This window comes from Argiope bruennichi, chromosome 6, assembly GCF_947563725.1.
Source record: "Argiope bruennichi chromosome 6, qqArgBrue1.1, whole genome shotgun sequence".
Lineage (NCBI taxonomy): Eukaryota > Metazoa > Arthropoda > Arachnida > Araneae > Araneidae > Argiope > Argiope bruennichi.
The window spans coordinates 119808908-119835643 of record NC_079156.1 but is presented as its reverse complement, the minus strand read 5'-3'; the positions used below and the strand labels follow the sequence as shown (position 1 = coordinate 119835643).

Sequence of the window (26736 nt, the reverse complement as noted above, 5' to 3'; positions counted from 1 at the left end):
TGTTTTATGTATGTGTATTTTTAATTTTAAAAGTATCAATTAGTGTCTGTTGCTAATATAAAAAATTTTCAAATCACAAAATGCCATAACTGAATTTTATTAAAATCCCAACTGTATGTGACTGAAGAATAAAGATTTCTAAAAATAATTTATTATTGTACATGGTAAATGACTCTTTTTCAATTAAAATTTCTGCTTTTAGCTTTTTCTAGAGGAAAAAAATGTTAAATTTTTTAGCAAATCATGTTTTCATTCAAATCAAACTTATACTAAAGAACAATTTATAAATATTTCCTGTTATCTGTTTGATACTTTTTATTTATTTCAACAATCAAATTTACTCATATTTCAAAGTTACTGAAATTTTAACAATTCATTTACTTGTACTTATTATGGATGGTAAAAAAAACATTTAGATTTCAGAAATCTGTACAGAAGTTTCAGAATTCCATGTATCCATGCATTAAATATTATCAAAAAAATCTTAATTAATACAAAAATTAATATCTCTATTAGACATTTAAGTAAAACATCATATTCCATTGTAGACTTAAAGTTCTTTTTTAAAAGAACCATTACTTCTTTTTTATGTGTTATTTTATAATAAAAAGCTTAAATTTAATTCAATTTTCTAAGGGCTTTTTTCCCCCTCCTAAAATGGCAATATTGCATTGTGTTTAACATAATAGCATTTTACTATAATTCATTTAAATGAATATTTCTTTTAACTTCCATTTTAATAATAACATTAAAACTGTCTTTTTTAAAGTTTTTAAAAAGATAATGTATTTTTTACCTATGAAATATATTATATCACACCTGAATTCAAATGCTTTTAATTTTATGAATCCAAAAGATGGAATATAATATTTGTGTCTATTAATGTAGGATATATAGAAAGATTTTGATCAGAAAATTATAATTCGCCTTGTATAGACTTCTACACAAATTTTTATTTGAGGAAACTATGCAGATAAACATCAGTGTACTAATAATTTGCTTGATTTCACCAGTACTAAAATATGTTACTATTCTGCAACTTTAGGAATTTGATTTTTTTTTAATCAATATTTCTTTATAACCAATTTTTTTCACAGCTTTACTATAGGAGCAGTTGAAAAGTAGACTGAAAATGTCTAATGAATAAATGTATTTCCTTTTCAGTCTACAAGAGCTTTAGCATAGAAATCATTTTAAAGGAACTTCATAATATTCAAAAGTTTGACTTGCATTTTATTTATTTTTGATATGTCAAAAAAAAATTTAAAAAATATGCATTCTTGACAGAATTACTAATCTTAAAGGGGACAAAAAAATCAAAGAATTTTCTAGGACTTTTCTCAGAAACTTTACAAGCCATACATTTGCATATTTCAGACATAAAAATGCAAATGATAAATTGAGCATTATCACATTAAAGATCTAATGCATCATTACTTTCTTCCTTATTATTTCTAGACGTTTTAGTGAAAAGCACTGAGGATGCCTGTTGTGCTCATCTTGTAGTTAATAAATCAGTTTACTTGCAGCTCAAATTAGGTTACTCCTTTTAAGGAAATTAAAAGGAGTAATCATTCTGATTACTCCTTTTAATTTTCAAAATGCAAAAACTATAAAAATTGAAAAAAAAAGAAATTTTTTGAACAATTAAATTTAACTGGTGATGATAAATATAAAAGATATAAATTACTTATTTATAAAATGATGCAAGCTTCTTAGTCACTGGTCAGCTACTATTAGAAGCTAATTTTACACAAATTGATACTAAGTGCATTTTTACAAACACATTCTCAATGCAAAAGCAAGCCATAAATTGGTTGTACCTTCTCTCATAAAACCTATTTTTTTAAGGATTTAAAAAAAAAAAAATCAAATGCTTTTGAGAGCCCCAAGTACAGGAAAATAAAATTAGAGGAGTTTCAGGGACTGTAGGAATCCTGCATAACAACATTCCACACTTGTATTTTTTTTTTTTTTATTATTATTATTAAAATGAAGTGTGTATTAAATTTTATTTTACTTATTACAGGTAAATCAATATAAAACGAGAAAAATCATGGTTCATTATTTTCTTGTAAAATAAATTTTCTGTAACTAGATAATTATAAGTATTAACAGAAGCAAATGTATGTGTTAATATTCTAAGGAAGATTGTTCTGCCTAGAGTTTATACTTGGAGGATGGGAATATGTATCTCGGAGTAATTTAAATTAAAGTTTTTGTATTTGGGGACAAGGGTTGACAATTTCCAAAAATATTATCACATAAAAAATCATTTTCATAACATCTTAAAATTCAAACTTTTTTTTTTAATTTTGACATTTAAAAAAAAAATAAAATAAAAAAAATACAAAGTTTGTTACATCAATGGATTACTGCATTAAAATTTAAACATTGTTTTGATAAATATTTACTTCCTTCCAATGTTGAAAAATAATGAATAAAGATTATGTTTTTAATATTTCTGGCAGTGTCACGATGAGAGTTTTTATTTTCTAACCTACTTTATTAATAAATTGAAGAACAAAGATAATATAAAGCCCTCCAATATTTTTAATACATCCAATAATCTGAAAGATTATAATTTTGTTTAATCCATTTAGCATGCTGTGGATAATAATGATAGATAATTCATTAAGTGCAAATAAACTGTTATACTGCATATTTTGCATGAAGAATAGTACAGTAAAGTTACAACACAACTATGGCAACATGCATTTAAATGACATGGTTAGTTACTATTTTAAGCAAGTGTGATATGTGATTTGATGCAAGGCTATCAATATACTATGAATTTAATGTCTGTTACAATTTAATATTTAATCCTGTCCATTATCATGTTGAGCCTGTCTCACCATTCTGAAAGGTGCATAATTTTCACATTCTTGTTAGGTTATGACTACAGTTACAAAAACTCTTACAGGTTTGTTATAATGGAAATCTTACTCTCACATATGTACTCTTATTACTTTTACCTCTTATATTACCATACATTATACACCATTACTTTTTGGAGTGCAAAGTTAAAAATGCTTTATGGAGGAATCATATAAGAGAATTAAAGAGAGTTAAGAGATAATAAGACTTGTATAAGAGAATTAAAACAAAAACAATATACCCAACAAATTTAGAGTTGGTCAAATAAGTATTAAATAAATATAACATGCACAATCAGGACAGCATATATTTATTTCAAAACACAAAATACTTATAATACATGTAACACACCATTTAATTTATTATATACATTATTCTACAATCTATGATACATATATATTATTATATCACTTATTATTAGTCCAACCTCTTTATTCCCCGAAATACAAATCTGAATCAGATCTGACAACCAGGAATTAGCCCTGATAAATATTTTCAAATGTCTTTCTTTAATTTTCTAGTATATTTGCTTGCAAGTAAAGAAGGCACAGAGGAAAATATATCCATAGTGTTCATAATATTTTGCAATTTTTGTTCTATATTATCTAGAATATAAAGGTGTTCAATTACATACTACTCCTGTATAAAAACCATTTTGGAATTAGAAACAATAACAAAATATGCTATGAAAAACATTCTTATTAGTAAAGTAATAATCAATGAAGATAATTCACCTGATAACTGGTATGACAAAATATTTCATTTCAAAAAGAGTAGAATATAAGTTGATTACCCGATTAATAGGTTAAGATTCATTTCAACTAAGATATCAACAAGTGCATAGTAAGATCTTTAAACATTCTACCAAGAACATAGTAAAAATATTTAACTAAGGATATAAAATTCATTAAAAAAAAATCAAAAGAAAATTTTTTTAAAATAATTCTTCATCATATAATTTTCTGTTCAATTTTACTTTTCTTTACAAAACTAGTCATAGTTTAGCCCACAAGGTGCTTAAATTCAATTATGTGTATCATAATATTAAGCTTCGATATTAAAAAAATATATATTCATAAATTTATTATTCCTTAATTATATACTTAGAACATTTATATCCTTAAATATACAATTATGTATACTTAAGGTTCGTTTCTGTAAGTCTGTATTTAAAAAAAACTAAAGGAAAAAATTAGTTAGATTATTAGAGAAAAATTCTATATTTTATAAACTGATGCATATTTTTCTAACTTCACCTCTCATCTCTTCTAAAAATAAATTTATATCACTAGTAAATATAAATGATTCAGCATATACTATAGTAAATATTTTTAATTTTTGAAATTTTATCAAACCTAAATTATACTAAATCTTTCAACTCTTTGTATATTTTACAAATAGACAAATTAATAAGCAAATAACTATTTTAGAATTTAGAAAAGAAAATTCAAAATGAATATTATTTTTCTTTTTAATTTTGATTACATTGTTTTCTGTAGTTTCTTAATTGCATATTTGTTTTGAAAGAAAATTTACTGAACAATGTTTCTCAATCATATTGAAAGAAATACAATTTTCAAAGGCACTCACTCCTTGAAAAATCAAAACTTGACAAATCTATCTCAAAGTAAATCTTTTTCCTGCATTAATAAACACAGTATTCATGCATATTAATTACTTTATTAGAAAGAATAAAAAATCTAAAAAGCATACCATCAACAGTAATCTTATAAGAAAAAAACCGTTAAGGTGGAATTATAAAAGATTGAAACTACTATTATGCATTATTCAGAACAGAGCTTCTTAAAACTGTGAAACTTCTGATTACCACAATATCCCCAACTTTTACAGTGGATTCTTCAAAATTTATAGTAAAACACAGAAATAATTTTAAAAAATTACATCTATCTTGATTTTAAATTTAAACAAATAACTATTAGCATTTTAATTATTAATGAAATCTTTTATTTATTTTCCTTAATTGTTAATGAAGGATGAGAAGCTCTGACTCTGAAGAATCTATATAAACCAAATACAAATTTTGCCAAATACCATGACTAAATACAAATTTTTTCAACAAAAGATTCCTTCCTTATAAACTAATTACTTAAAATATTACAGAATCTTAAACTTTGCAATTCAAAATCTCCAATATTTAATATCATATTTTTAAAAGGTTATGCTTCTTCTTAAAAATAGAGATTAATAATATTTGTATTTATTTCTACACTAAACCTACCAGACAAAAAGGACAGTATTAGAGTTAGACATCTATTAAGAAAATAGACACTTTCGTTGAATTCCATATTTTATGAGTAGAAAATACAACCACAAAAAATAGTGGCAAAGGTATTTAAAAAATTATTAGAATTGCACAATGTATTTCTTAAAAGAATAGATTATTTGAAGATCTACGATTTTTCAAACTTTTAATTTGTTAATAAACCTTGGAAAATAATAGCAATTCCTCAATTCAGTCTAGTTTACACAAAACATTAATTTGTCACTGATAAATCAAACAGAAAGTATAGTGAAACTAAGTTACTGTACTTCAAAATGAGTGCTTAAACTCAAAAAAATATTTCAGTTGTATACATCATTTTCAGTACATGGAAATCTGAAAGAATTTTGAATCACAACCACAAAATGACAATTAATAATAGCTCATGTTCACTAAAAGGAAAAGTAATATGTGTACTAAGATTCAGTTTGAATTTCTTTATCTGCCATTTCAGGAGAATTTAGTGGTACTGATAGGGATCCATAAGTTTTGCTGATATCTAGGAGCTCACGTAAACCTTTATTTTCAGTTATAAGTTCGGTTAATTTTTCTTGTTCATTTATATATCCAATATCATCTAGTTTTACAGACTGCTTCATTACATCTGCTATTTCACAAATACTGTCAGCCAATTTCTGTAATTCCTATCAAAATAAATATAATAAAATGTACTAAAAATAGAATTATTAAAAATACAACACAAAAATCTAAAAAGTTTAAAGCAAAATATTTATGATGACTTCTTTATAAAAACAATATAGAAGTTAAAATAGGAACAATTATTAGCACTCCACTAAAAATCAGAAAGCATTTAAATATTTCTTTAGCTCAGAAAGCTTAGTATGTCAAATTATAAGATATTAAAAAAAAAAATGATTAAGAGATTTTAACCTGCTTATCAATTTTGAGACATCAACTTTGAGATTACAAATAGAGAAATGGAATGGAAACTGGGTTTCAATGGCATAAGAGTCAAACATACATTACATCTTAAGAAGACGAATAAACAGAGAAAAACTGCTGGAATGGGAGAAAACTTAACAATTTTGGGGCACTCATTAATTTCAAAACAAGAGTATTCATATATTTAGGAGCAGAGGTTGTATTGGTTTCAATTATTATAAATGCATGTTCTAATATTTAATAACAAAAGATAAAGCATGAATTTTAATATTTTTTCCTCATGGATCCATACTCTAATAAACAAAAATCCAATATGGCCCTGAAAGGATTAAGATAATTTTAAAATGGGAGTTTTGATATGGGTAAAGAAAATGCTCTTGCACTTTTTTTGGACCCTGAAGATATACTATTCCTGTCGATCACTAGTAGAGTTATAGTCATTCCCCAGAATCAATAAATCTACCCATAATACGGGAAGCAAAACATAGGATAGGACAATAAAATGAATGGCACCCAGTTCTCTTAGAACTAAACTGGGTTTTGCAGTTTTTCACAATTAGACAATTCATATTGTATGCACATTAAAATTCTACAAGTAAAGCACTTTTATGAATACAGATTTATTTAAATGCAAAAAACAAAAATCATTTAAGAAGCTTTTTTCTTTTTCTATTATGCTTAAAAGCTATTAAAATAAATGGGTGTTTAAAGTTAAAAAGAATTCCTTTCCAAAAGACAATATATAAATGAGAAAAAAAGATGAAAATTGCTATATGAAAAAAATATATAAAGATTAGTAAAATTTTATTTAACTAATAAAATGTTTCATCTTAATTATTTAAATTTGTACTTGGGATATAATTTTCAAAACGGGGAGGGGGGAGGAGGATATTAGGTACCAGATAAAATAATTTTAAATAAAATCGTAATAATTTCAGAGTGCAGTCATTAGATTGATTTCACTCTTGTTTTTTTTTTTTTGTTTTTTTTGGGGTGGGGGGGTTATATATATATATATATATATATATATATATATATATATATATATATATGTAATGATATTTTAAACTCTAATTTCAATTTAATTAATTTTCAAAGTTTTATCTTAATTTAGCCCATAGTAACTTCATTCTAAAATATTCTCTTATTTCCTGATCCAATTCAACCTTCACTAATTAATTAAACAGAAAATTTGTAAAATTGCTGAATTGGCTAAAAGCCCAACTTTCCCACACTCCGAGTGAAGGGACAAAACACCACTGACATGACAAATTCTTTTCTAAAAGATCCCTGCGTTTCCCTTGCCTAGTCGGCACATGTAGCGAAAATCCCTATCGAAATCTCATTATATAAGCACTATGGAGAAATATTTTCCCTATCAATATTTCAGGTTGTATAAGACCAGGGATAAAATGTTCAAGAGTTTTTTTCCTCATTTTTTACTGTGTCGTTCTCTGTTGCTCATCGCTCCTGCTTGTACATAATGTGTGCTTCTGCAAGATGAAATAAAACGAAATCGAAAGTCTCTTCACTGTCTTCGAAACTGCATTCTGCTTCACATAAAATAATGCTTATATATATATATATATAATCATAGAATATCTCTTAATAATTCCACCAATTAAACTTTATTTCATTTACAGTTAAAAAATTTATAGCTTCAATAACATAATAATCCTTCAATTAATATTTTTTATGATAATTAAAAATATTTATTTTGAATATTAATCTTTCATATCTTATCACTTTAATTTTAAGGCAAGAGTTCAAAGATATAATTTAGAATGAATAACACAAAATTATAAAAAAATATTACAAAAAATGTGGAAAAAAATAATTTTAAAAGATGCTTACCTGACCACTACTGTCATAACTGTTGTTTTTAACTGAAGTAGAATTGATTAATTGGGTTGTTTGCTGCCTATATTTTCTCATGATTAATTCCATCGTTGATTGCTGCTCTTCAAGCATATCTTTCAATTCCCTATTTTCTTGCAGAAGATCACGTATATGTTTGTTCTCTTGCTGAGCAGTAAACATATGTATTGGACGACTCTTTATTTGATTTGTCACATTCTGCTCATTTACATCTTCATTGTACTAAATGTCACACAAAAAATTATGCATAGGTGAAAAAGAAATAATTTTTACCTTATAGTTCACAGAAAGGATAATTTAAAGGGAGAATTATCAATGCATCATGAAAATATGACCGAATCTTTAATAAAAATAACATTAAAAAAGTATGCTCTATCAAAATCTTAAATGCACAAGAAATATTCTCAATAATTTCATATATAGAAAATTTTATTTCTAAATTTATGAGCAATTTAAAAAAATTATATTCCTGATTTCTCTCACGACCAATTAGAATTGCATTACAAGGTAAAACATACATTCTATAAATTATATTAGGCAAATTTGAAAAGGAAAAATATTTTATGTTTTTTTTTATGTTTCAAGACAGAAGGTTTGCTAGGAAAATGGCAAAATAATTATTTCTGGAAAAATATTGCAAAGAATTGCTTAACATATATTCATAACAAAATCATCAACCCAATAATTACTTGTTATCTGAAAACTATTTAAATTGTTTTAAATCTACTTCAATAAAAGCCTCAAATGTATCCAATAAAATTATTTGTGAATTTCTTTCGCCTTCTGAATTGTATGCATTAAAAACTGGCACACCTTAAAATTAAACTTCAAGAGTTATCAATGTTGATCTTAAAATATTGCTCCACAATAATAGTTAAATACGACTCAATTCTACCAGGAACTTGCATGTTATGTAGATCATATAACAATTATTTTATCCATTTTTAAAAAATTTACTCTAGTATGGACTAATTTCAATTTAAAAATATTATTAAGCAAAAGTAAACAGCACTTTCACAGCAATTACCTGAACAACATATCAAAATATCTTTTCATTCATTATATTTAAATATGAGCTGATATGAAAATATTTTAAAACAATATATAAAGTTTTTGCTGGGGAAAAAATCTATTTCTAAACATTTTTATGAGCTAAATATTTTTGTAATATTAAATGTTTCAAGATTCTAATAAATGTCAAATTCTTAATATGATACTTCAACAATTTTATATATAATTTCTTTAATTAATCTTATCTCAATAGAAAAAATTATTTTTTTAATAAAATGAAACAACTCAAACAAAACATAAACTATCCACTTCAAATAACACACAAAAATGTTTAACTTTTAAGGATTCCAAGTTTTGAAAGTGAGGAAATCATAATTTATAATACATTAAATAATTATTTTTAACAAAAGTTTGGAAAATTTAAAATAATTAAATTTAACAATTTACTTTTGAACTATCCATGATGCTTCCGTCAAAAAAATAAAATTCTTCCAATTTGCCTGAAATGTCAAACTTTAAAGGAAATTCGCGCAAAACTGTTCCACCACGGTACACAAACCCGGAAGTTCAAAAAGTGTTAATAGAGCGTGACAGTTGACTGCTAATGAGTACGTAAAAAAAATTATGCTGCAATAAATGTTGAAAAAGAACTTTACCTCTTTCATAGCTTCAACATTCTTATACAAAGTTTGAGTCTGACAAATTATTGCATCAGCAGTAGAATCATGCTCCCGCAAACGACTAACAAGGCGTTTCGCATCATTTAAAATCTGATTGACAGATACAGACATTTCTGAAAATTGGCGAAACTTTAAACGCCAATACCACAGAGAAAAATAATTTTATAAAATTTCATTCAGTTATCTCAATTCAATTAACTAAAAAAGTGGAATAATGAAACATCCACATAGTCTATTTTACAACTATCAGGTTGTTTAGATTTATCAACAACGTGCACCACAACGGAACACAGTATAAATACAAATTAAATAACTTTTTATTCCTATATTTTATTTCAAAACAGTAAAATTAAACTACTTTTCGTTTTCATTAAACGTAAAGTTACAGTTGCAGTTAAAATGAAACAGCGGATTTATAAAACTTTTTGTCACAGTATAGGCTTTTTTGCAACACACACGCGGATAACTAGTGCGCGCAATAGAACTCCACACCTACCTCAGGAAAATCATGTGATGGGACTAGAGATGCATAATCCAAGATTTTTTGATTTTTTGAATAACAAATAATATTGCTATTGTTATTTTTAAATATGCGTTCCAAATATCTGTTATTTCAATCATATTATTAATTAAAAATTATTACTTAATATTAAATATAAAATTTAATTATTGTAATTAATACTTAATTTACGAATTTAAGTAACGTGTGATTGAATTAATTTATCTGTTTCAGCTTACTTCATAATTTTTTTTTCTCAAAACTATTTATTTATTAGAATGAACCATTTTCTGGAAAAGATGAGTTAAAAATATATGTCATTTCTTTAAAATGTTTACTTTAGTCCTATATTCTACCAATAGATGGCGCCAGCAGTAAACAGAGTACATGTAATCAAAGTCAATCATGTCACGAGCAATTAAAAATGATCTGTATGGAATAGCCCATCATCAAATACGAATATCGGTCACTCCCGTAAAGTGAAGCGGTGACTTCGCACTTTCCAGTGAAGCCTCGCATTTTCCGGTGAAATCACCGCTCCGATAAATTTCAGTGATATGCAATTTAATGATACGATACGATAATTCCAATAACCGGTCCGTTCACTTTTCAATCCAATCACAGATTTCTTTCGAGAGCTTCCATTGGACAGATTGTATCGTCACCGCTCCGGTAAATTTCAGTGATATCGTATCGATTGTTAGTTTCTATCGTGATCCAAAACTTGTAATCGAAATATCATCAGTAAGACCGTATGAAGGATTTGAATCACACCCCTCTTTGAAAAGTATTGATCACTTGTATTTGTGCCTTTTTGATATTGGTTACGTAATAACCGCTCTGAAAATATTCTTCATCCCTGGATGGGACAGTGAAAAATAGTTTCAGACAGCTATTCATGTAATGATCCTGCTGAGGTAGACGTGACTTTCTATTGTGCGCAATAGTTGTCCTCATATGAACAACGTTTAAAAACTCAAGCGAGAATTTTAAACAATCTGATTTTTGTTTCCTCCTGTAAAATGGATTAATTATTTCTTGTAGTTCATCAATCTTATTTTCCTTGCTTTTATTAACTAAACAGAGCGAGAGATTGAAAAGATAAGTCATTAGCATATCCATTAACAGGATACGGTCCACATTCTGAATAATCTGAAATAAATGTCCAATGCTAAATAATATCACCATCTAGTATACTTCAACATGGATATTAATATCATTTCAGCTTAGTTCACGACCATTTTCTGTATTCTGCCAAATGTATACAGTAGTCATAATGCCAACTATGCTCAGAACTGTCTACATTTTCCACATTCTGTCTTTCTCTTTCTTCGCTCTGCTTTCATTTTTTCCATAGCAGCCAAACTTTTGGCCGGCGCAATGTCGTTTCTATAGATGCCCTATAATCATCAATAAATATCTGAAACATTAGTCCCACATACCCATTGATAAAACACACCAGCAAGAATTTTAATTTGTAATGTTTCTATATTCTGTTTCACCCCAACTTGGCAATATTGTAAAAGGCAGAAAATGTGACGCTCCGCGCTGGGAAAGAGTTCCCCATCAATTTTGACTTTAAAATAACTAAACTGCGCTGAAATTTATCAAATTATATCATAAATTATATAAATCGTTTTTTTTATCAGCATGTATTTAAAATTATTCTCAAGTTAGAAGTGCTTACCTGTTAAATATTTTGTAAATAAAGCGAACGAATAAAACCAAAAGATTGACATAATGAAATCCACTTTGGTTAGAACCGGTGTCCAAGGTCAAATATTTGGGGCGCTTCTCTTGTACGCCCCCGCCAGGTTTGCTTCATTTAGTTCTCAACCGTTATTATCATCACACGTACTTTTTTACTCTCCCTTTTTTACCAGCTGATATTTTTGGATATTGCTAATCACACTCACTTTTGATTGTTAAATATTTATTCAAGTCGTCATTTCTAAAATGTCTGAAAAGTGTTATCACCGACTACGCTCTTTAAGACGAGGGAAACCAATAAAAAGTGCAGCACGTAGAAACATATTAAATGTTTATTCTCGATTCCGAGAAGAAAACCCTCAAGATTCTATCAATCAAATCGTTGACAAAGTTTCACATTTTACGGGCGTTAAGCAAAGAACAGTTTTCAGTTTAAAAAAAGAAAAAAAAGGCATCCAGTCCTTTAAGTACCCCTGGAAAGAAGTGACCAGGCTCAGAAGGTAAACAATCAAGACATAAAATATGACACTTTTTCATTATCCTGTATTTGACGAAAAATGCATGCATTTTCTCGTAGAAATGAGATCACAACATTCGATAAAGTTTTAAAAGATGTGAACGATGATAGAGCTATCTTTTCGAAAAACATTAGCCGAACAACGCTTTATCGAATATTGAAAGACTTGAAATTTTCTTTTGAAAAACGAAAAAGACAAGCGTTACTTCTAGAGAGACAAGATATTATTTTGTGGCGGATGAATTATTTGTGAGAAATTGCTAATTATAAGAAACAAAACACGCCGATTTATTATCTTGATGAGACATGGGTAAATGAAGGCCATTCTCAGAGTCGAGTATGGCAAGATACAAAAATTAAAAGTAGCTACGAAGCCTCCTCTTCAAATTTAACAGTAGGTTTGTCGGCACCAAAAGGAAAAGGAAGAAGACTCATTATTACACATATCGGAAGCGAAGAAGGTTTCGTCCGTGATGCAGCTGAGATTTTTATTGGGGGAAAAAGTGGTGACCATCATGACGAGATGAATGGTGATCATTTCGAAAAATGGTTAGAAAGTGTTCTTCTGAGGAAAAACAGCGTAATCGTGATGAACAATGCTTCTTATCATTCAGTAAAAATGGAGAAAATTCTTACAACTTCTTGGACTAAAAAGTCTATTCAAGAATGGTTATCCCAAAAGCATATTTCCTGGGATAAAGACATGATTAAAATTGAACTTTTGCAGAAAGTTTCTGAAGTGAAACATTTTTATGTCATATATCGAATAGAAACTATTGTAGAAAAATATGGGCATACAATTTTGAGATTGCCACCTTACCACAGCGAGTTAAATCCTATAGAGATGATTTGTAGCCAAATTAAAGGACATGTTGCGCGCGAAAATAAAACTTTTAAGCCGAATGATGTAAAGGAGCTCATAACCCAAGGAATACAAAGAGTAACAATTGACAATTGGAAAAAATGCATCAACCAGGTAACAACAAAAGAGAAAGAAATGTGGGAAATTGGTGGACTTGTAAAGGAAGTATGCGAAAACCAAAATTTAATAATTTCCAGTTATATGAGATTTTAATTAGTCATTCAATCGCGTATAAATAAATATAAACTTAAATGAAGTTATTTTAATAAATCATTAAAGTTATGTACCAATAATATTGAACAAAATAATAAAAATAAGGTAAGAATTATTTCTCTGATTTAAAATGACAATCTAATAAAGTTAATAAATATTTATTATTTGGCTAAAAATTTGGGAGATAAAGTTTCGTCTAGCGATCTACATTTCTTGTAACTTTGTATTTTAAAGTAACCCAGTTCCCTTAACAACGACTGCGATTCGGCATGCGTAGAATATATACTACTGCCAAGTTAGGGTGAAACAGAGTATAGCGTGCTATTTTGACTTGGTACTCGAAATAGGTCAAGCACGTCACTCTGTTCTTTCACATTCAGTGCATACGTTTCATAAGTTCTTTTGTTTGTCGAACATTTAGGAAACATTGTTCTTTAAAATTGATGCATTCTCTCACTTGCAAGGCAGCTCCTTGTTATTAGAAATGACGAAAATTATTATCGGAACATCTCTCATTTATAAATTTTCTCTGGAGAGAATGTATACCATGCAGTAATTGGATGGAAATTATTTACACACACAATGAATTCCTAGATGTCGTCAAGTTAGTATAGTTTTCGTTTAAAAAGTAGGGACTCGAAAGCAACTTTAAAATATGAGGGCGCTTCCATCCATCAAACCACCAAAATTTGAATTTTGTGAGTTTCACTGCCTACCATGAGTGCTCTCCGACGTCAGAATTTGATTAACAATCGACTTGCCACTGTTTTAGAATTCTTACTCGCACCACCCTTCCTAGAATGCGTAGTGCTTGAAGTAGATTATGTGAAGAAAATAACAAACAAACTGTATACATGGAATTTATATCTTCTTTTTATTATAATCAAATGTAGTAGTAATAAAATGTGGTAGTAAGTATCTTTTTTTAAGAACAATACCATTAGTATAAGCCTGAATAATTGTAGTACAATATTAATTTCGTCGTCATTAGCATGTACGAGAGAGAAACATCTTTCTATTTGGGAAAAAATTACATCCAAGAATTAATCGTTAATTTTAGTAATATCAAGAAAATTTTTTAATTTATTTTCAAAGTGTAATTTTACAAAATGTCCTTGAATTTCAACATATTTTGTGCAAGTGGCAAAATGTTTCATTTGCTGATCTGTGAGTAATGATGAAAAAAATATATGAAAAGCATAATTATACCTAAATAAAACATTTAAACGAAGTTAGTCAATCCGTTGTAGAGTAGGGGATATGAAATCTTGTTTAATGCTCAACTACAATAACATCCTAAAGACTATTATTTCTAAAAGTTATCTTCATTTGAAATTTCATTCTTTAAGAGTTTGACTGTTGTTTGAATAATTTTTTCCTGCAATTTAAGTTTTTTTCTTAATCTTTTTTTTTTTATAAAGAATTATAACATGGAGCATTTTCGGTACCACAAAACTCTTTAATACTATGATGATTCCTTTTATCTTCTCATTAGAAATTTCTTTATGAGGAATCCAAAGAATTAATTCATTTAAGGTGCAATATGTAGATTTTAAATTTAAATAAAGGAAAACACATATTATACTTAAATTTCTAAAAATAGCACAACTCTTAAATAATAAATGTGCTTTGTGCGCGCAAAATGATTTTGTCATTAATTATACGCATTTATATACTTATACATATAAATATAAAATGATTGTAGTTAGCTTGTGCATGGTCAAAACATTATATATATATATATATATATATACACTATGATCGGTGAGAATCTGCAGAAATTTTCCCAAAGTACTGCCATGAGAACCCTTATAATATATAATCTTCCAGTAAGGAATCTACTTAAAAAAAAGAATTACAATTGTCGAAAATGTGTGGAATGTCTATGTTTCATACCTTCCTGAGTTCGAAAAACACATTTTTGGAATAATGTTAGACTCTCTGTGAGTACGAGATCGCAAAAGCGATATGAACTAGATTGAAAAAAGTTTGGTGTATGGATTTTGTAGCACATTTGCAAATTTCTATCAAATTTTCAAAGAAAATGATTCAGAGAAAAATTTTGTCTAAATGAATCTCCGAAAGAAAAAGAAAAAATTGAGTCGAGATAATTATAAATAGAAACAAAATAGATGGACATAAATTGCTTCAGAGATTTAGCTTCTAAATTTTAGACTCGTATTACATTTTGTATCACTTTTAACAATTGTTTGCTCATCTGTTGAGATGTACAATCCAATGTAAATTCGGTAAGAGTTGCAGTTGTTCGATAACAGTTGTAATTCTGTTTTAAGTCTTAGCTTTAAGCGGCCCTAAAAGAAAGTACCCGAAATACGCATTCGTTTTTATGGTATTTGTATATTAACCGTATCACAGCGCCTAATAGCAAAAAATGATCAAAAAGAGCAAGCATATTAAGAGACTCTTCAGCAGCTATTGCTCACCAATTAACTTGTGATTTAAAAGGTATAAATACCGGCTACATCTGTTATGCAACACAGCATACAACTCTTATGTGCGGGATTCTAAAAATAAAATTTTGGGCACTAACGGTTTTCACTGTTTTAAAAATTGTCCGCAGTTTCATGCGAGGTTGAGCAAGGGAAAATAATTTCATTAAAGAGTATGAGAAAAAGTTACGGAATGACTATCTGACCTTTTACAACTAATTATTTATTACCTTTGGCATATCCTTTCTATTCTCTTCATGATTTTTTTTTTGTTGTTGTTGTTGCTTTCGTGGGTTTTTTTTTTTTTTTTTTTTTTTTTTTTTTTTTTTAATTCAGTTTAAACGTCATCAATACACTGTTTACTAACTTTCTGAAGGTAGTCAATTTCGCTCTGAAAAATTACAAATTACCTTTTCACTTTCAAGCATTGGAAATATGATGAATCAGTGGAATTGATACACATGAATTCAAAAAGGGGAAACAGTGGTTCAAACTAGAAAAACCTACATCTGGAAGGGCAAAATTTTGAAAGAAACTCGTGCTTTAAAATGAGATTATCACAAATATTATTCGTTCTCAGATATTCTTTATTTCCCTCCCTATTTTTGTAGAAACGTTTATCTTCAGTTCAATATCCTTGCTAATTAAAATTATTATATTTGAAACGTATTTTTATGAGCATAAGCAATTACTTACATACTAAGGGAAAAGTTTTGCAATTATATGACTCAATGACAAGTCAAAACTTAAAACTCTTCTTTCAGATTACAAATTAATTTTTCTATTTCCAAAACACTTGATTCGACTATAAGACCATCATCTACATACAAGTCAACTATAAGCATTGATAAATTCTTTCTCCTTGTAAATAAACACGGATCAGAGTGTGACTATTGAAATTTCAATTTTTGAATTGCTTGAACAAAGCATCGCTTCCAATATCGTGGAGATTTCTTCAAACCATAAGTGAAGCGAACTAGTCAGAACCATCATCAAAGCCCTCTGGCTATTTCATATAGATATCCTTGGCAAGAAAACAATACAGAAAAGCTGTCTTAACATCTGCTTAATGTAAGTAGAGTTTTTGTAAAGAAGAAACACTGAGTATAGAGCGCAAGGTGTCAAATCTGGCTATTGGTGCAAACAAATCATCATAGTCATAAACAGCATTTTGAGAAAAACCTCTTGCTACAAGCCGAGCTTTGGCTTTATAAGGGGAAGCATCAGTATTTCTTTTTATTCTATACATCCATTTATTATCAAGTATACGTTGATTTTTTGGAAGTTATGTTCCATTCCCAAGTTCCATTTTCTTCACAAGACTGCAGTTCTTCTATCATGGCTCTTTCCCACGACTTCGATTCAAATGACCTCATTGCTTCAGTGTAACAAGCAGGAGTCAAAATACCAGTAAAAGTACTCACAAAAAATACGTAATTTTCTGATTGAAACTGGGGAATGTTATACTTTCGTTCAGGATAACGTCTTACAGGAACAGGTTCCTCTATGCATTCCTTCAGTACTTACATTCTCTTCTTCAGAACTCATATCATTGGAATCACTAAACTCAACAGTTAATGGCTTATAAGGTAATTCATCCCAAAATATAACATTGCAACTTCTTTCCACTTTATGTTTAGAAGGTATAAATATTCTATATCCATCATAAGCTTCATAACCAACGAACAATCCTTCCACAGATTTTTTATCCAATTTTTGTAATTTTTATTTTGGTTCATATACATAGCATTTTGTGCAAAATATTCTTCAGCGTTTTATGTTAAAATTTCCAGATTTTTATGCTTTAATTCATAAGGCATTCATAGTTTTTGCTGGAGTAATACCTGTGTGATTTAATACATAGACAACTGTATTACAAGCTTCAGCCCATAACTTCTTTGGTAATGGGGTCAATTCACGGTCACGTGTCAGGTACCAAACAAACCGCTTCTGTTCAATTTTCAACCGTTGTGCGCATGTCGTGATGTCTGCCGATAACATTGACGAAACCATTGCTTAGTAAATATTACGCTAGCCGATCAATTATTAAAAACTTCTGATTTTTTTAAGATATTATTTTGAATTATTTTCTCCAACTTTTCTTAGTTATATAATTTTATTTCTTATATTAAAATTTGAATTAGTATTTTCAATGGAATTATTGTTTTTACATAATTAATTAACATCGCTTTTTAATTCGTTTGGTGCCGCTTTATTCTTTCCTTTCCCATATCCTCCCCCCCCCCCCTTTTTACCCGAAGGATACATTTTGACAAATGACTATATTCTTTCTTTGAAAATTCTTTCGTATATTCTTTGAAAAATAACATGAAACGTGAACCACCAATCGAGTCTTCTTCCATTGGATCAACATCAGCAGCATTAATTTGTTCTCCAGGCTTTGTTGGTCTGGCAGCTCGTGAATGAAATAATTTCCTGTGAGATTTGTCATATACACATCCTACATAAAACTCAGAGTTCACATTAGACAATGAAATGTCATGACTTTTAAGAAACTTAATACTGTGTTTCTTATTCTGATGAACCCTTTTTTCATTCCATCACTTGGAGAGTATCACTTGCACTTGAAATAAGAACAGTTGCAAGTTTTCTAGGATTCTTTGCAAGTATTTCCATCAAAAATAGACCATTTCCTGATTTTTGGACCATTGCAATAATTTAGTTACCATTTTTAACGAAGCAAAATTTATTTTTAAATACATCTTTCAATCCTTTACTTAAAGCATAAGAAACAGAAAACAATCGGTATTTCAAATTAGGTACATATCATACATCTGTTAAGTGATTTTCTTGCCATTCACCAGTTACTTGGGTCTTTACATTAATTTGTCCAGAACAAAAGCAACAAGTTTCTGATCCCCTGCAGCATTGACTACTTTTCCAACAGCAAATATCTGGTAACTTTCAAATATAGAGCTATCAAATGTCATATATTGAAACGCACTAGAGTCAGCAATCCAACTTTTGTCATCCTGTGGAATTGTACATGGCATGGCAACATCAGAGGATGAAGGGAAAATCTTGCTTCTGTTTAGAGGGCAATTTATTCGTTTATGTCCGGCAATTCCACCTTCAAAACAAGTAATATTCTTCATAGGCTTCTTATTTTGATTTCACCGTTTCTTCAGTTTCGATTTATTTCCTCTACGATTTTTGGTGTTGAACTTGTCTTTTGTTGAACTTGGTTACGGCACTTGTTGCCTGGATTGAATCTGCAAAGATCTACTTTTCGCAAAATTTTTGCTCTACTTGTTGTTCGAAAACGCATAATCTTTCCATTAATCCCATAGAACGATCTTTCAGTGATCAACAACATTGCCCCGTGAACAGCACAGTTGAGAATGAGTTTCAGTTCATCATTTACATCAATGAAAATATTTTGGCATCGGCTAATGAATTATACGATATTTTCATCTGTTTTCCATTTCAATCAGAAAAATCAGTTCATCTGTTTTCCAAAAAAATCAATTCCACGAGCGGTCGAGTCGATGCGTCGATGACTTGTCATAGATAGCGACTAATTTTTCATATGCACATATTGCCGTTGAGCACGTTTTGATATAGTCAAAATTTATGTCAATTAGTGACTGGGAAATAAACAACAATGTTTTTGCATTTCAGTTCAAACTTCTTATTCACTTCTTGTAAAGGAATATCATCGGCGTATCCATCCGCCATTTTCGGCAAAGTTATATCTGCCGTAACATCGCTCAATAAATCATGTGTTTTGAGGGTTCTAGTGCAGATTTGAGTGCCCCTTCCATTGGCGACAAATTTCAGCGATGAATTCCATAATGTTTTGTTTTTATTGACATTACTGTTGAGTAACCGACCGAAAATCCCCTTGGCGCCAAACTTGGAGTCAAAAAATCAAGGGGCACCCAATTGTAAACTTTTACCGTTTTGAACAATAGAGTCACAGATACCTTCTAACTATTCCAATCTTTTGCCGATTCCAATTTTTCAGTCTTCAACTTGAAATCCATTAATGCCATTTTTCTACTTTCAGTTTGGTGTTATCCCGCAAATTCTATTCAAAATTCACTTAACCCAGACGTAAAAGTCACATGTCATTCGATCTTTCATCCGCAATGCTTTCGTCGATAAATCTACCATTAACTTACTCAGCAGCAGTATGAAACGGTTCTTTTGTTTACATTTGCACCTATAATTTTAAGTCATTTTCTTTCCTCTCATTATCTGCTAAACGATAAAATATTATTATATTATTGCTGGATGCTTTAATGCAAAATACAAGAGTGATTGCCTTGGTGAAACATTTTTTAACTTTTCTTTTAACAATCCTGACTTGCTAAACGCCTAAATTCTGTGCCAGTCATCTTCAAAAAAAAAAAAAAAATGGTAAGGGAATTGAAATCAGAAAAAAATGGGGACAAACAGACAAAACCCAGAGTGCATTTCTAATTTATTTTATTTGAAATGCACTTTGGGCATTGATAGTTTTGAATCAAATGACAGTTTTGAATATCCTTAGAAGGTTTTAAAATGTTTACATGAATATTACATTACATTTTTGATGGAAAATATTATCTCAATTTAATCTATGTAAGTAAAAAACTTCAGTTGTAAAAAAGAAAAAAAAAATGTCAGTCTCAGCTTAAAATTACCAGCTCCAAAAATATTAAACTTGAGTGGAAAGGAATAAATTTCTTAAGGATTCATTTAATAAGTGGATCCTTCACTAACGACTTAAAATCCAACTTTCTTATTGTTATTGATTGTTACAAGCATTTATAATTGATTTATTTTATTTAAATGTGGTCATGATTTCATAAACGGAATTTTCACATAAAGTCCCTGGCATTCATTAAGACCATAGCATTCATTTACACCAAATTTCCGCCGCTATAGGAGATAGCTTTTTAATAAAGTGGGCTGGCTCTCCTTAACATCACTTCTAAAATAAACCGAATTTTCCATACAAGAAACATACATACATGTCATTTAGTTCAGTATGAGAATGCGAGTTCATTTATTATTAAATGAATTCTGATTTCAGTGGAATGCACTCTGTTTCTTCCCAGACTTACTTTTTCTGAAATAATCCACAAGATCAGCAATATGCAGAATGGGCTGCAAGAACATCAGTTTCCTGTAGGAAAAAAAGATCTCCTTTCCAGAAAATATTGTTGATGATAAATAAATGAGAAAAAGAGAGAATGAGTTGAATAAATAAATGAGAAAAGAAAGAAAAATAAATATATAAATTGGCTCATTTTAAGGTAAAGTCTATGCTCAGAAACAAAAGGCTAGGGAAAAAGTACGTTATACATTTTTTTTTTCTTTTCTTTTCTTATTCTTACAAGATACTGTCCGTTTTTAAGTTTCTGTATTCTTACTTTGAAAAGCCCAGGTAATGGTAGAATCCAATTTATAGTTTGATGCTATTAAAAAAGCTTTAACACCAAGTACTAAGAGGAATGCAAAATTGGTATACAACAAGATAAGGTCAACAAAATGTCCTTTTGTCTTTTTAGTGAAATAACATATGACTGATGAAGGCAGAATTCAAATAGAAAAGATTAGCCCAAATGGGGCCAATTCATGTTACGTAAAAGTCACATGTCATGTACTTCTTGCGCATGGCATATAAGTTTCATCCGCACCGCTCTCGTCGATCAGTCTGCCATTAACGTTCTCCACCAAGTATGAAGCGGATTTTTTGTTTACATTTGAAGTTATAATTTTTGAATCATTTTCTTTCCTCTTATTATGTGTTAACAGAGGAAATACTGGTGTGCTGATGGATGCATGCTTTAATGCGAAACACAAAAGTAACTGTCATGATAAAATGCTTTCTTATTTTCCTTTCAACAATCCTGACTAGGGTTGATAGGTTTGGTATAGATTTTTTCAAGCCTTCGAAGTCGGTGATATGCTCCGATCATTTTGAAGAATTCATTCAGTGTGTGTCCATTTATTAAATATAGCTGTTATAGTAATTTGTTAGAAAAACTCTTCGAAGAAAAAGAAATCGGTAAGCGATTTGCCGTCAAAAACAATCAAACAAAATCGTGAGTGCTTTAATAATTTACTTTATTCACATTTGATGAAATTTCTGATAATTTTCAATATGCTTAGAAGATTTTAAAATGTTTACATGAATATTACATTGCATTTTTTTTATTACAAAATCTTATCTAAATTTAATTAATGTAAGTAAACACACTCCTGTTGCAAAAATAACAACTGCTATAATGCTAAACTTAGGTGGAAGTGAAAATTACTAGTTTTCTAATTACATTCGCAGATTTGTGATGGATTCAAAGTTAATTTATACCAAACAACTTTTCTATTGTTAAAAATGAAATGACAATAGTTTATTGTATTTAAACTGAAATTGACTATTATCATAGTATCCTGTTAAAATACTGTGCACCTCAGTGATTTCTGTTTTAATAAAAATAAATCTTTTCATTGAAAATCAATTTCCATATCAGCACTTATTATATAATTTTTATTCCTTACTTCATTGCTACATGCATGTTTCCCTTTTTTTTTTTTTTTTTTTTCATTTCTTTAACATATCAATTTTGAATTATAAAATTCTGTGAAAGCATAAAAGTGTTTCTTTCAACTCCTCTTTATATTTGAAGATATATATATGTATCATGACCTTATTCTTATTTATTAAATTAACTGTATTGTATGTTTTTCTTTTATTTTATGATATTCATTCAATGTAATTTTTATCAATGTAACTTTAGCATTGAAAAAAATTTCATAAATGTTCTGCTTTAAAAGTATATTGTTCAACATTATGTTTTTATTAGTAATTAAAAAAAATCTGTTTTTTAGTATCTAGAATGTTTCTATTGAATAAAATTGATTTCATCATTTGCATTGACATTCTTGTCATACTGTGTTTATATTATTTCTAAGTGTCTAGAAAAATAAATGTTGATAAATAGTAAATAGTTTTTTTTTAGTTTTTTGAATTAGTGAGTACATTGAAACATACATTTGATCATATTCTTTCAAATATTTATCACATATATTTTATCTCTCTCTCTCTCTATATATATATATTTGTAATGTGTAAATAAAAATTATGAAAGCGTGATTTTGTTTGTTTTCCTTTAATGATTTATAGAAATTACAATGAAATTATTCATTCATAAGTTGCATAGATTTAAAAAAAAATAAAAGGTATCCATACCTTTTATATTTCATCATTTGAAATTGTAAACTTAATTTATTCAATATATACTAATTTGGGTTTCATGTTCTTTCCTCTGAGCAAACTGAAAACATCAAAGTCTCAATATTTATAAAAGTAATTACATAAGAAAAAAATATACTAATTTTATTTGTAAGCTTTAAAATATAAACTTATCTAAAAGTAATAATTATTTTTAAAAAGAACCAACTGGGGGAACTATATTCATAAGATTCAACATTCAATACTATTTAAATAATATGTAAAAAAGAACATATGTAAATTTTCAAAAACACTGCCATAGTCATTTGTCAAAATGTATCCTTCGGATAAAAAAAAGGGGGGAAAGGAAAGAATAAAGCGGCACCAAACGAAATAAAAAGTGATGGTAATTAATTATGCAAAAACAATAATTCCATTGAAAATACTAATTAAAATTTTAATATAAGAAATAAAACTATATAACTAAGAAAATTTGGAGAAAATAATTCAAAATAATATGTTTAAAAAAAATAAGAAGTTTTTAATAATTGATCGGTTAGCGTAATATTTACTAAACAATGGTTTCGTCAACGTTATCGGCAGACATCACGACATGCGCAGAACGGTTGAAAATTGAACAGAAGCGGTTGGTACCTGACACGTGACAGTGAATTGACCCCATTGGAAACAAACGAAGATATATATTTTTTTTAATGCTAAAGGCAGTAAGTACTACAGTACGTAACGGCAACAAGAGACAGAAGATCGAAATTCTCCATTGTTTCTGAAGATACCGAGCTCCAGATGCAATTTTGTATTTCAAAACTTCCAACATTTCCCGTTAATTAATTATTCACAAATTTCGTGAACATTATAAAATGTATATTAAAATTTACTTTTCTGCGAAAACAATAGAGTCACTCCTATTTTCAAAAGCCAACTAGAATCCTGCGAAATCTGAAAATACCAATTGTATAAGTAAGATCGCAGAAACTTTTTTCGTAAATAAACTCAAAAAGCTATTAAATTAATGGAAAATACGTTATCTAGAAATATTCGTCTTTCAGTAATTTGTATTTGCGAAAAAATGTATTGAAAATTTATGCAGAAACGTAAAATCGAATACCACGATCTTTATACAAGTGAAGAAAAAAAGTTTACCCATTAGTGGCGCTGCAATCGCTAATGGAAACAAACGCTAGAATTTTGCAAACTACTGTGTGTTCCTGCAATAAAAATACCTGCAACTGTTCGCAGAGATTTTTATCGTAAATAAACTCAAGAAATTTAAATGAAAGGAAAACACCTTATCTAAAAATATCTGCCTTTCAACAATTTGTATTTGCGGAAAACTTATGCAGAAATATAACATTGATAGCCACTATCTTTGCACAAGGCAAAATGAGGTTGGCCTAATAGTGGCGCTGCAATCGCTAAGAGAAGTGTTCGAATTCCTGCCATGACTGTAAATTCCGACTTCAAAATTCAGCTTTCTTATTCTAGCATCTACTTTTCATATTATAAACTCCCGAAGGAGTTCCCAAAAATTGCCTCAGCCGACGGTGTTTCACGTCGACAGGGCGGGGTATTGGGAAAAGTTTTCAACTAGCAATAGTCACGCCTCGGTAGAACCTCATTGGCTATGACACTGCCTCTGCGCAAAGCTAACGTTAATTACATCGCGGAAAGTTTATATATAACCTAGACATTTAAAAATAGTGGTAGGATTGTTAAGTGTGAAATTTTTCGAAGATTATTCTGATTCGGTGTATCACTGAAAGATTAAAAACTAAGTGCATTGAGATATAGATTGAGGGCACATATCGAAGATTAATACTATCTTGAAATACTTAAGAAGGAATGATGAGGGATTGCATATGAAGTATGTCAAGATCTAGATTGAAGAAATATTCATTTTTCTCGATGCCGAAATTGATTCACTTGAATTGATTTTAGCTTTTTTTTATTTATTTATTTTTCTTTTTTACTTAGACAATGTTGGTGTTTAGTTCTAAAACCAAACAAAAGGGGAAAAACCAATAAAGAAAATAATTTTTATTTTTATACGTCCCATTTTTATATTCCAAATTGCATTTTGAAAGTTAGGATTTTTATTGAATTTGAAAAGGAGGAATCGCCAGTTTTCAAAGTCAAGACAGATTAATCTGTTAATGTAAATACTGTACAACCATCGAACATTCTGAATGAATGAGTAGCAGTTACATTACATAAATAATTTCAAACACAATACAAAACACAAGAAGGATATTGTTATCGGAATAATGAAATTAATCATTAGGAGAAGAATTTTTTTTTAAATCTTAATTTTAATTTTATAAAAATATCAAATTGTAACAAAAGTTTTAATTGAAATTTGCAGGTATAAGACATATTTCCTAACTAAAATATTTCAACTTCCGCGGCGTTTCTTCTTTTTTAAGTATTCTGTTGCAATTATGTTTTAGCATGTTTAGATTATTTTTGCACTTGTTTTGATGCTTAACAAACTGTGGTTAACTTTTTCAAAAGCGTTTATTATTCCTGTTAGTTTTTTCTTCAAACTCTCAAAGTCATTTTATTTTAATAAATAATTATCAATGTTTAAAAGAGTCGCTGAATTAAATTGAACTTCTCGGATGTCCTTTTCTGGTGGATGTCATTTTTGTCTATTGGTATTTCGAATTAATGTTAAAGAACAGCAAACTTATGCTATTGCAATTTCGTTACAATTTTTGATATTCCCGATATCTATAAAATATCATTTCTAAATTGTATGCGATGTAGTCAGTTATTCTAAATTAAAATAATAATAAATTGTCTGAAATGGCAATTTCTACAAAATATTTCAAGTAATTGTGATATTTCTTCTAATAATTAAGATATCAGTTTTCTTCATTTCATATTAAATATTTTCATTTTATTGGCAAGTAATTCCTTTTCAGAGTGTTGAATATATTTTTTAATTCTACGTTTCAGTCTATAAAAATTACCTTCCGGTTTTATATTCTTTGAAATTGGCGGAATTTAACTTTTTTTTATCTGAGGTATTCACAAATTTTCCTCTATATAAGCTTATTTTAATTGTAAAACATTTGAGTGATATTTGTTACTAGTTATCACCTAAAATCAAGATGATGAGTAAACTCGAGGTAAAGGGAAAAAATTGCGGTTAAGTGGCTGTGAAGTAAGCAACCATGTGCCTTAACTGTTTATATGTGTTATAGGCCCAGAGGCCATTCCGTCCTTGTCAAGGGGAGTGCTAACCTTCTCTGAAATCATTAGGGAAGGGATGGATGAAGGCTGGGATACCGGAGCAGTGTTTCTGGACATCGCAAAGGCGTTTGACAGGGTCTGGACAGACGACCTGTTATACAAACTGATCAAATACACATCACGTCGTCGATAACCTTCTCTCCTTTCATATAACACAATACCGGGTAAGATACCAAAGCTATATATATACGTGAGAAAATAAAGTATTTTTCAAGTGATAGCAGCATTTAATTTAAAGCATTGCAGAATAATTATAATTTTATATAGTTTATTATACTCACTGGTACTTTTTTCTTTTTAATAACTACCTGTAGTTTATTTAATCTCTCTCTCTCTCTCTCTATATATATATATATATATAAATTTTATTCCTTTGTCAATGTTGGATCATTTTTCTTC

At 28.8% G+C, this 26736-nt stretch overlaps 2 protein-coding genes and 2 non-coding genes across 4 annotated transcripts; 1 reads left to right on the top strand and 3 right to left on the bottom strand.

The window, feature by feature from the left end:
* Positions 1-3182: 3182 nt before the first annotated feature.
* On the bottom strand, positions 3183-10028 carry LOC129972974 (FGFR1 oncogene partner 2 homolog). Its single transcript, XM_056087308.1, has 3 exons — positions 9607-10028; positions 7916-8161; positions 3183-5802 (listed from the first exon to the last, which is right to left on the bottom strand). The coding sequence occupies exons 1-3, from the start codon at positions 9739-9741 to the stop codon at positions 5575-5577; spliced, it is 609 nt and encodes a 202-aa protein (XP_055943283.1). The 5' UTR covers positions 9742-10028; the 3' UTR covers positions 3183-5574.
* A 2851-nt stretch (positions 10029-12879) lies between these two features.
* LOC129971951 (uncharacterized) lies at positions 12880-26470 on the top strand. The gene is made up of 2 exons (XM_056085930.1): positions 12880-13366; positions 26289-26470. The coding sequence occupies exons 1-2, from the start codon at positions 12880-12882 to the stop codon at positions 26468-26470; spliced, it is 669 nt and encodes a 222-aa protein (XP_055941905.1).
* LOC129973113 (U4 spliceosomal RNA) lies at positions 24590-24730 on the bottom strand. Its single transcript, XR_008784946.1, has one exon. It is a non-coding gene; the product is annotated as a U4 spliceosomal RNA (small nuclear RNA).
* On the bottom strand, positions 26222-26343 carry LOC129973130 (U6atac minor spliceosomal RNA). The gene has a single exon (XR_008784961.1). It is a non-coding gene; the product is annotated as a U6atac minor spliceosomal RNA (small nuclear RNA).
* Positions 26471-26736: the final 266 nt, after the last annotated feature.

Coding starts and splice junctions, on each gene's coding strand:
- LOC129971951 (XM_056085930.1), top strand. CDS start 12,880: ATGAATGGTGATCATTTCGAAAAATGGTTAGAAAGTGTTCTTCTGAGG. Junction 13,367..26,288: donor GAAAGAAATGTGGGAAATTG/GTGGACTTGTAA, acceptor TATGTGTTATAG/GCCCAGAGGCCATTCCGTCC.
- LOC129972974 (XM_056087308.1), bottom strand. CDS start 9,741: ATGTCTGTATCTGTCAATCAGATTTTAAATGATGCGAAACGCCTTGTT. Junction 8,162..9,606: donor ATGTTGAAGCTATGAAAGAG/GTAAAGTTCTTT, acceptor TGTGACATTTAG/TACAATGAAGATGTAAATGA. Junction 5,803..7,915: donor GTTATGACAGTAGTGGTCAG/GTAAGCATCTTT, acceptor TTATTTTGATAG/GAATTACAGAAATTGGCTGA.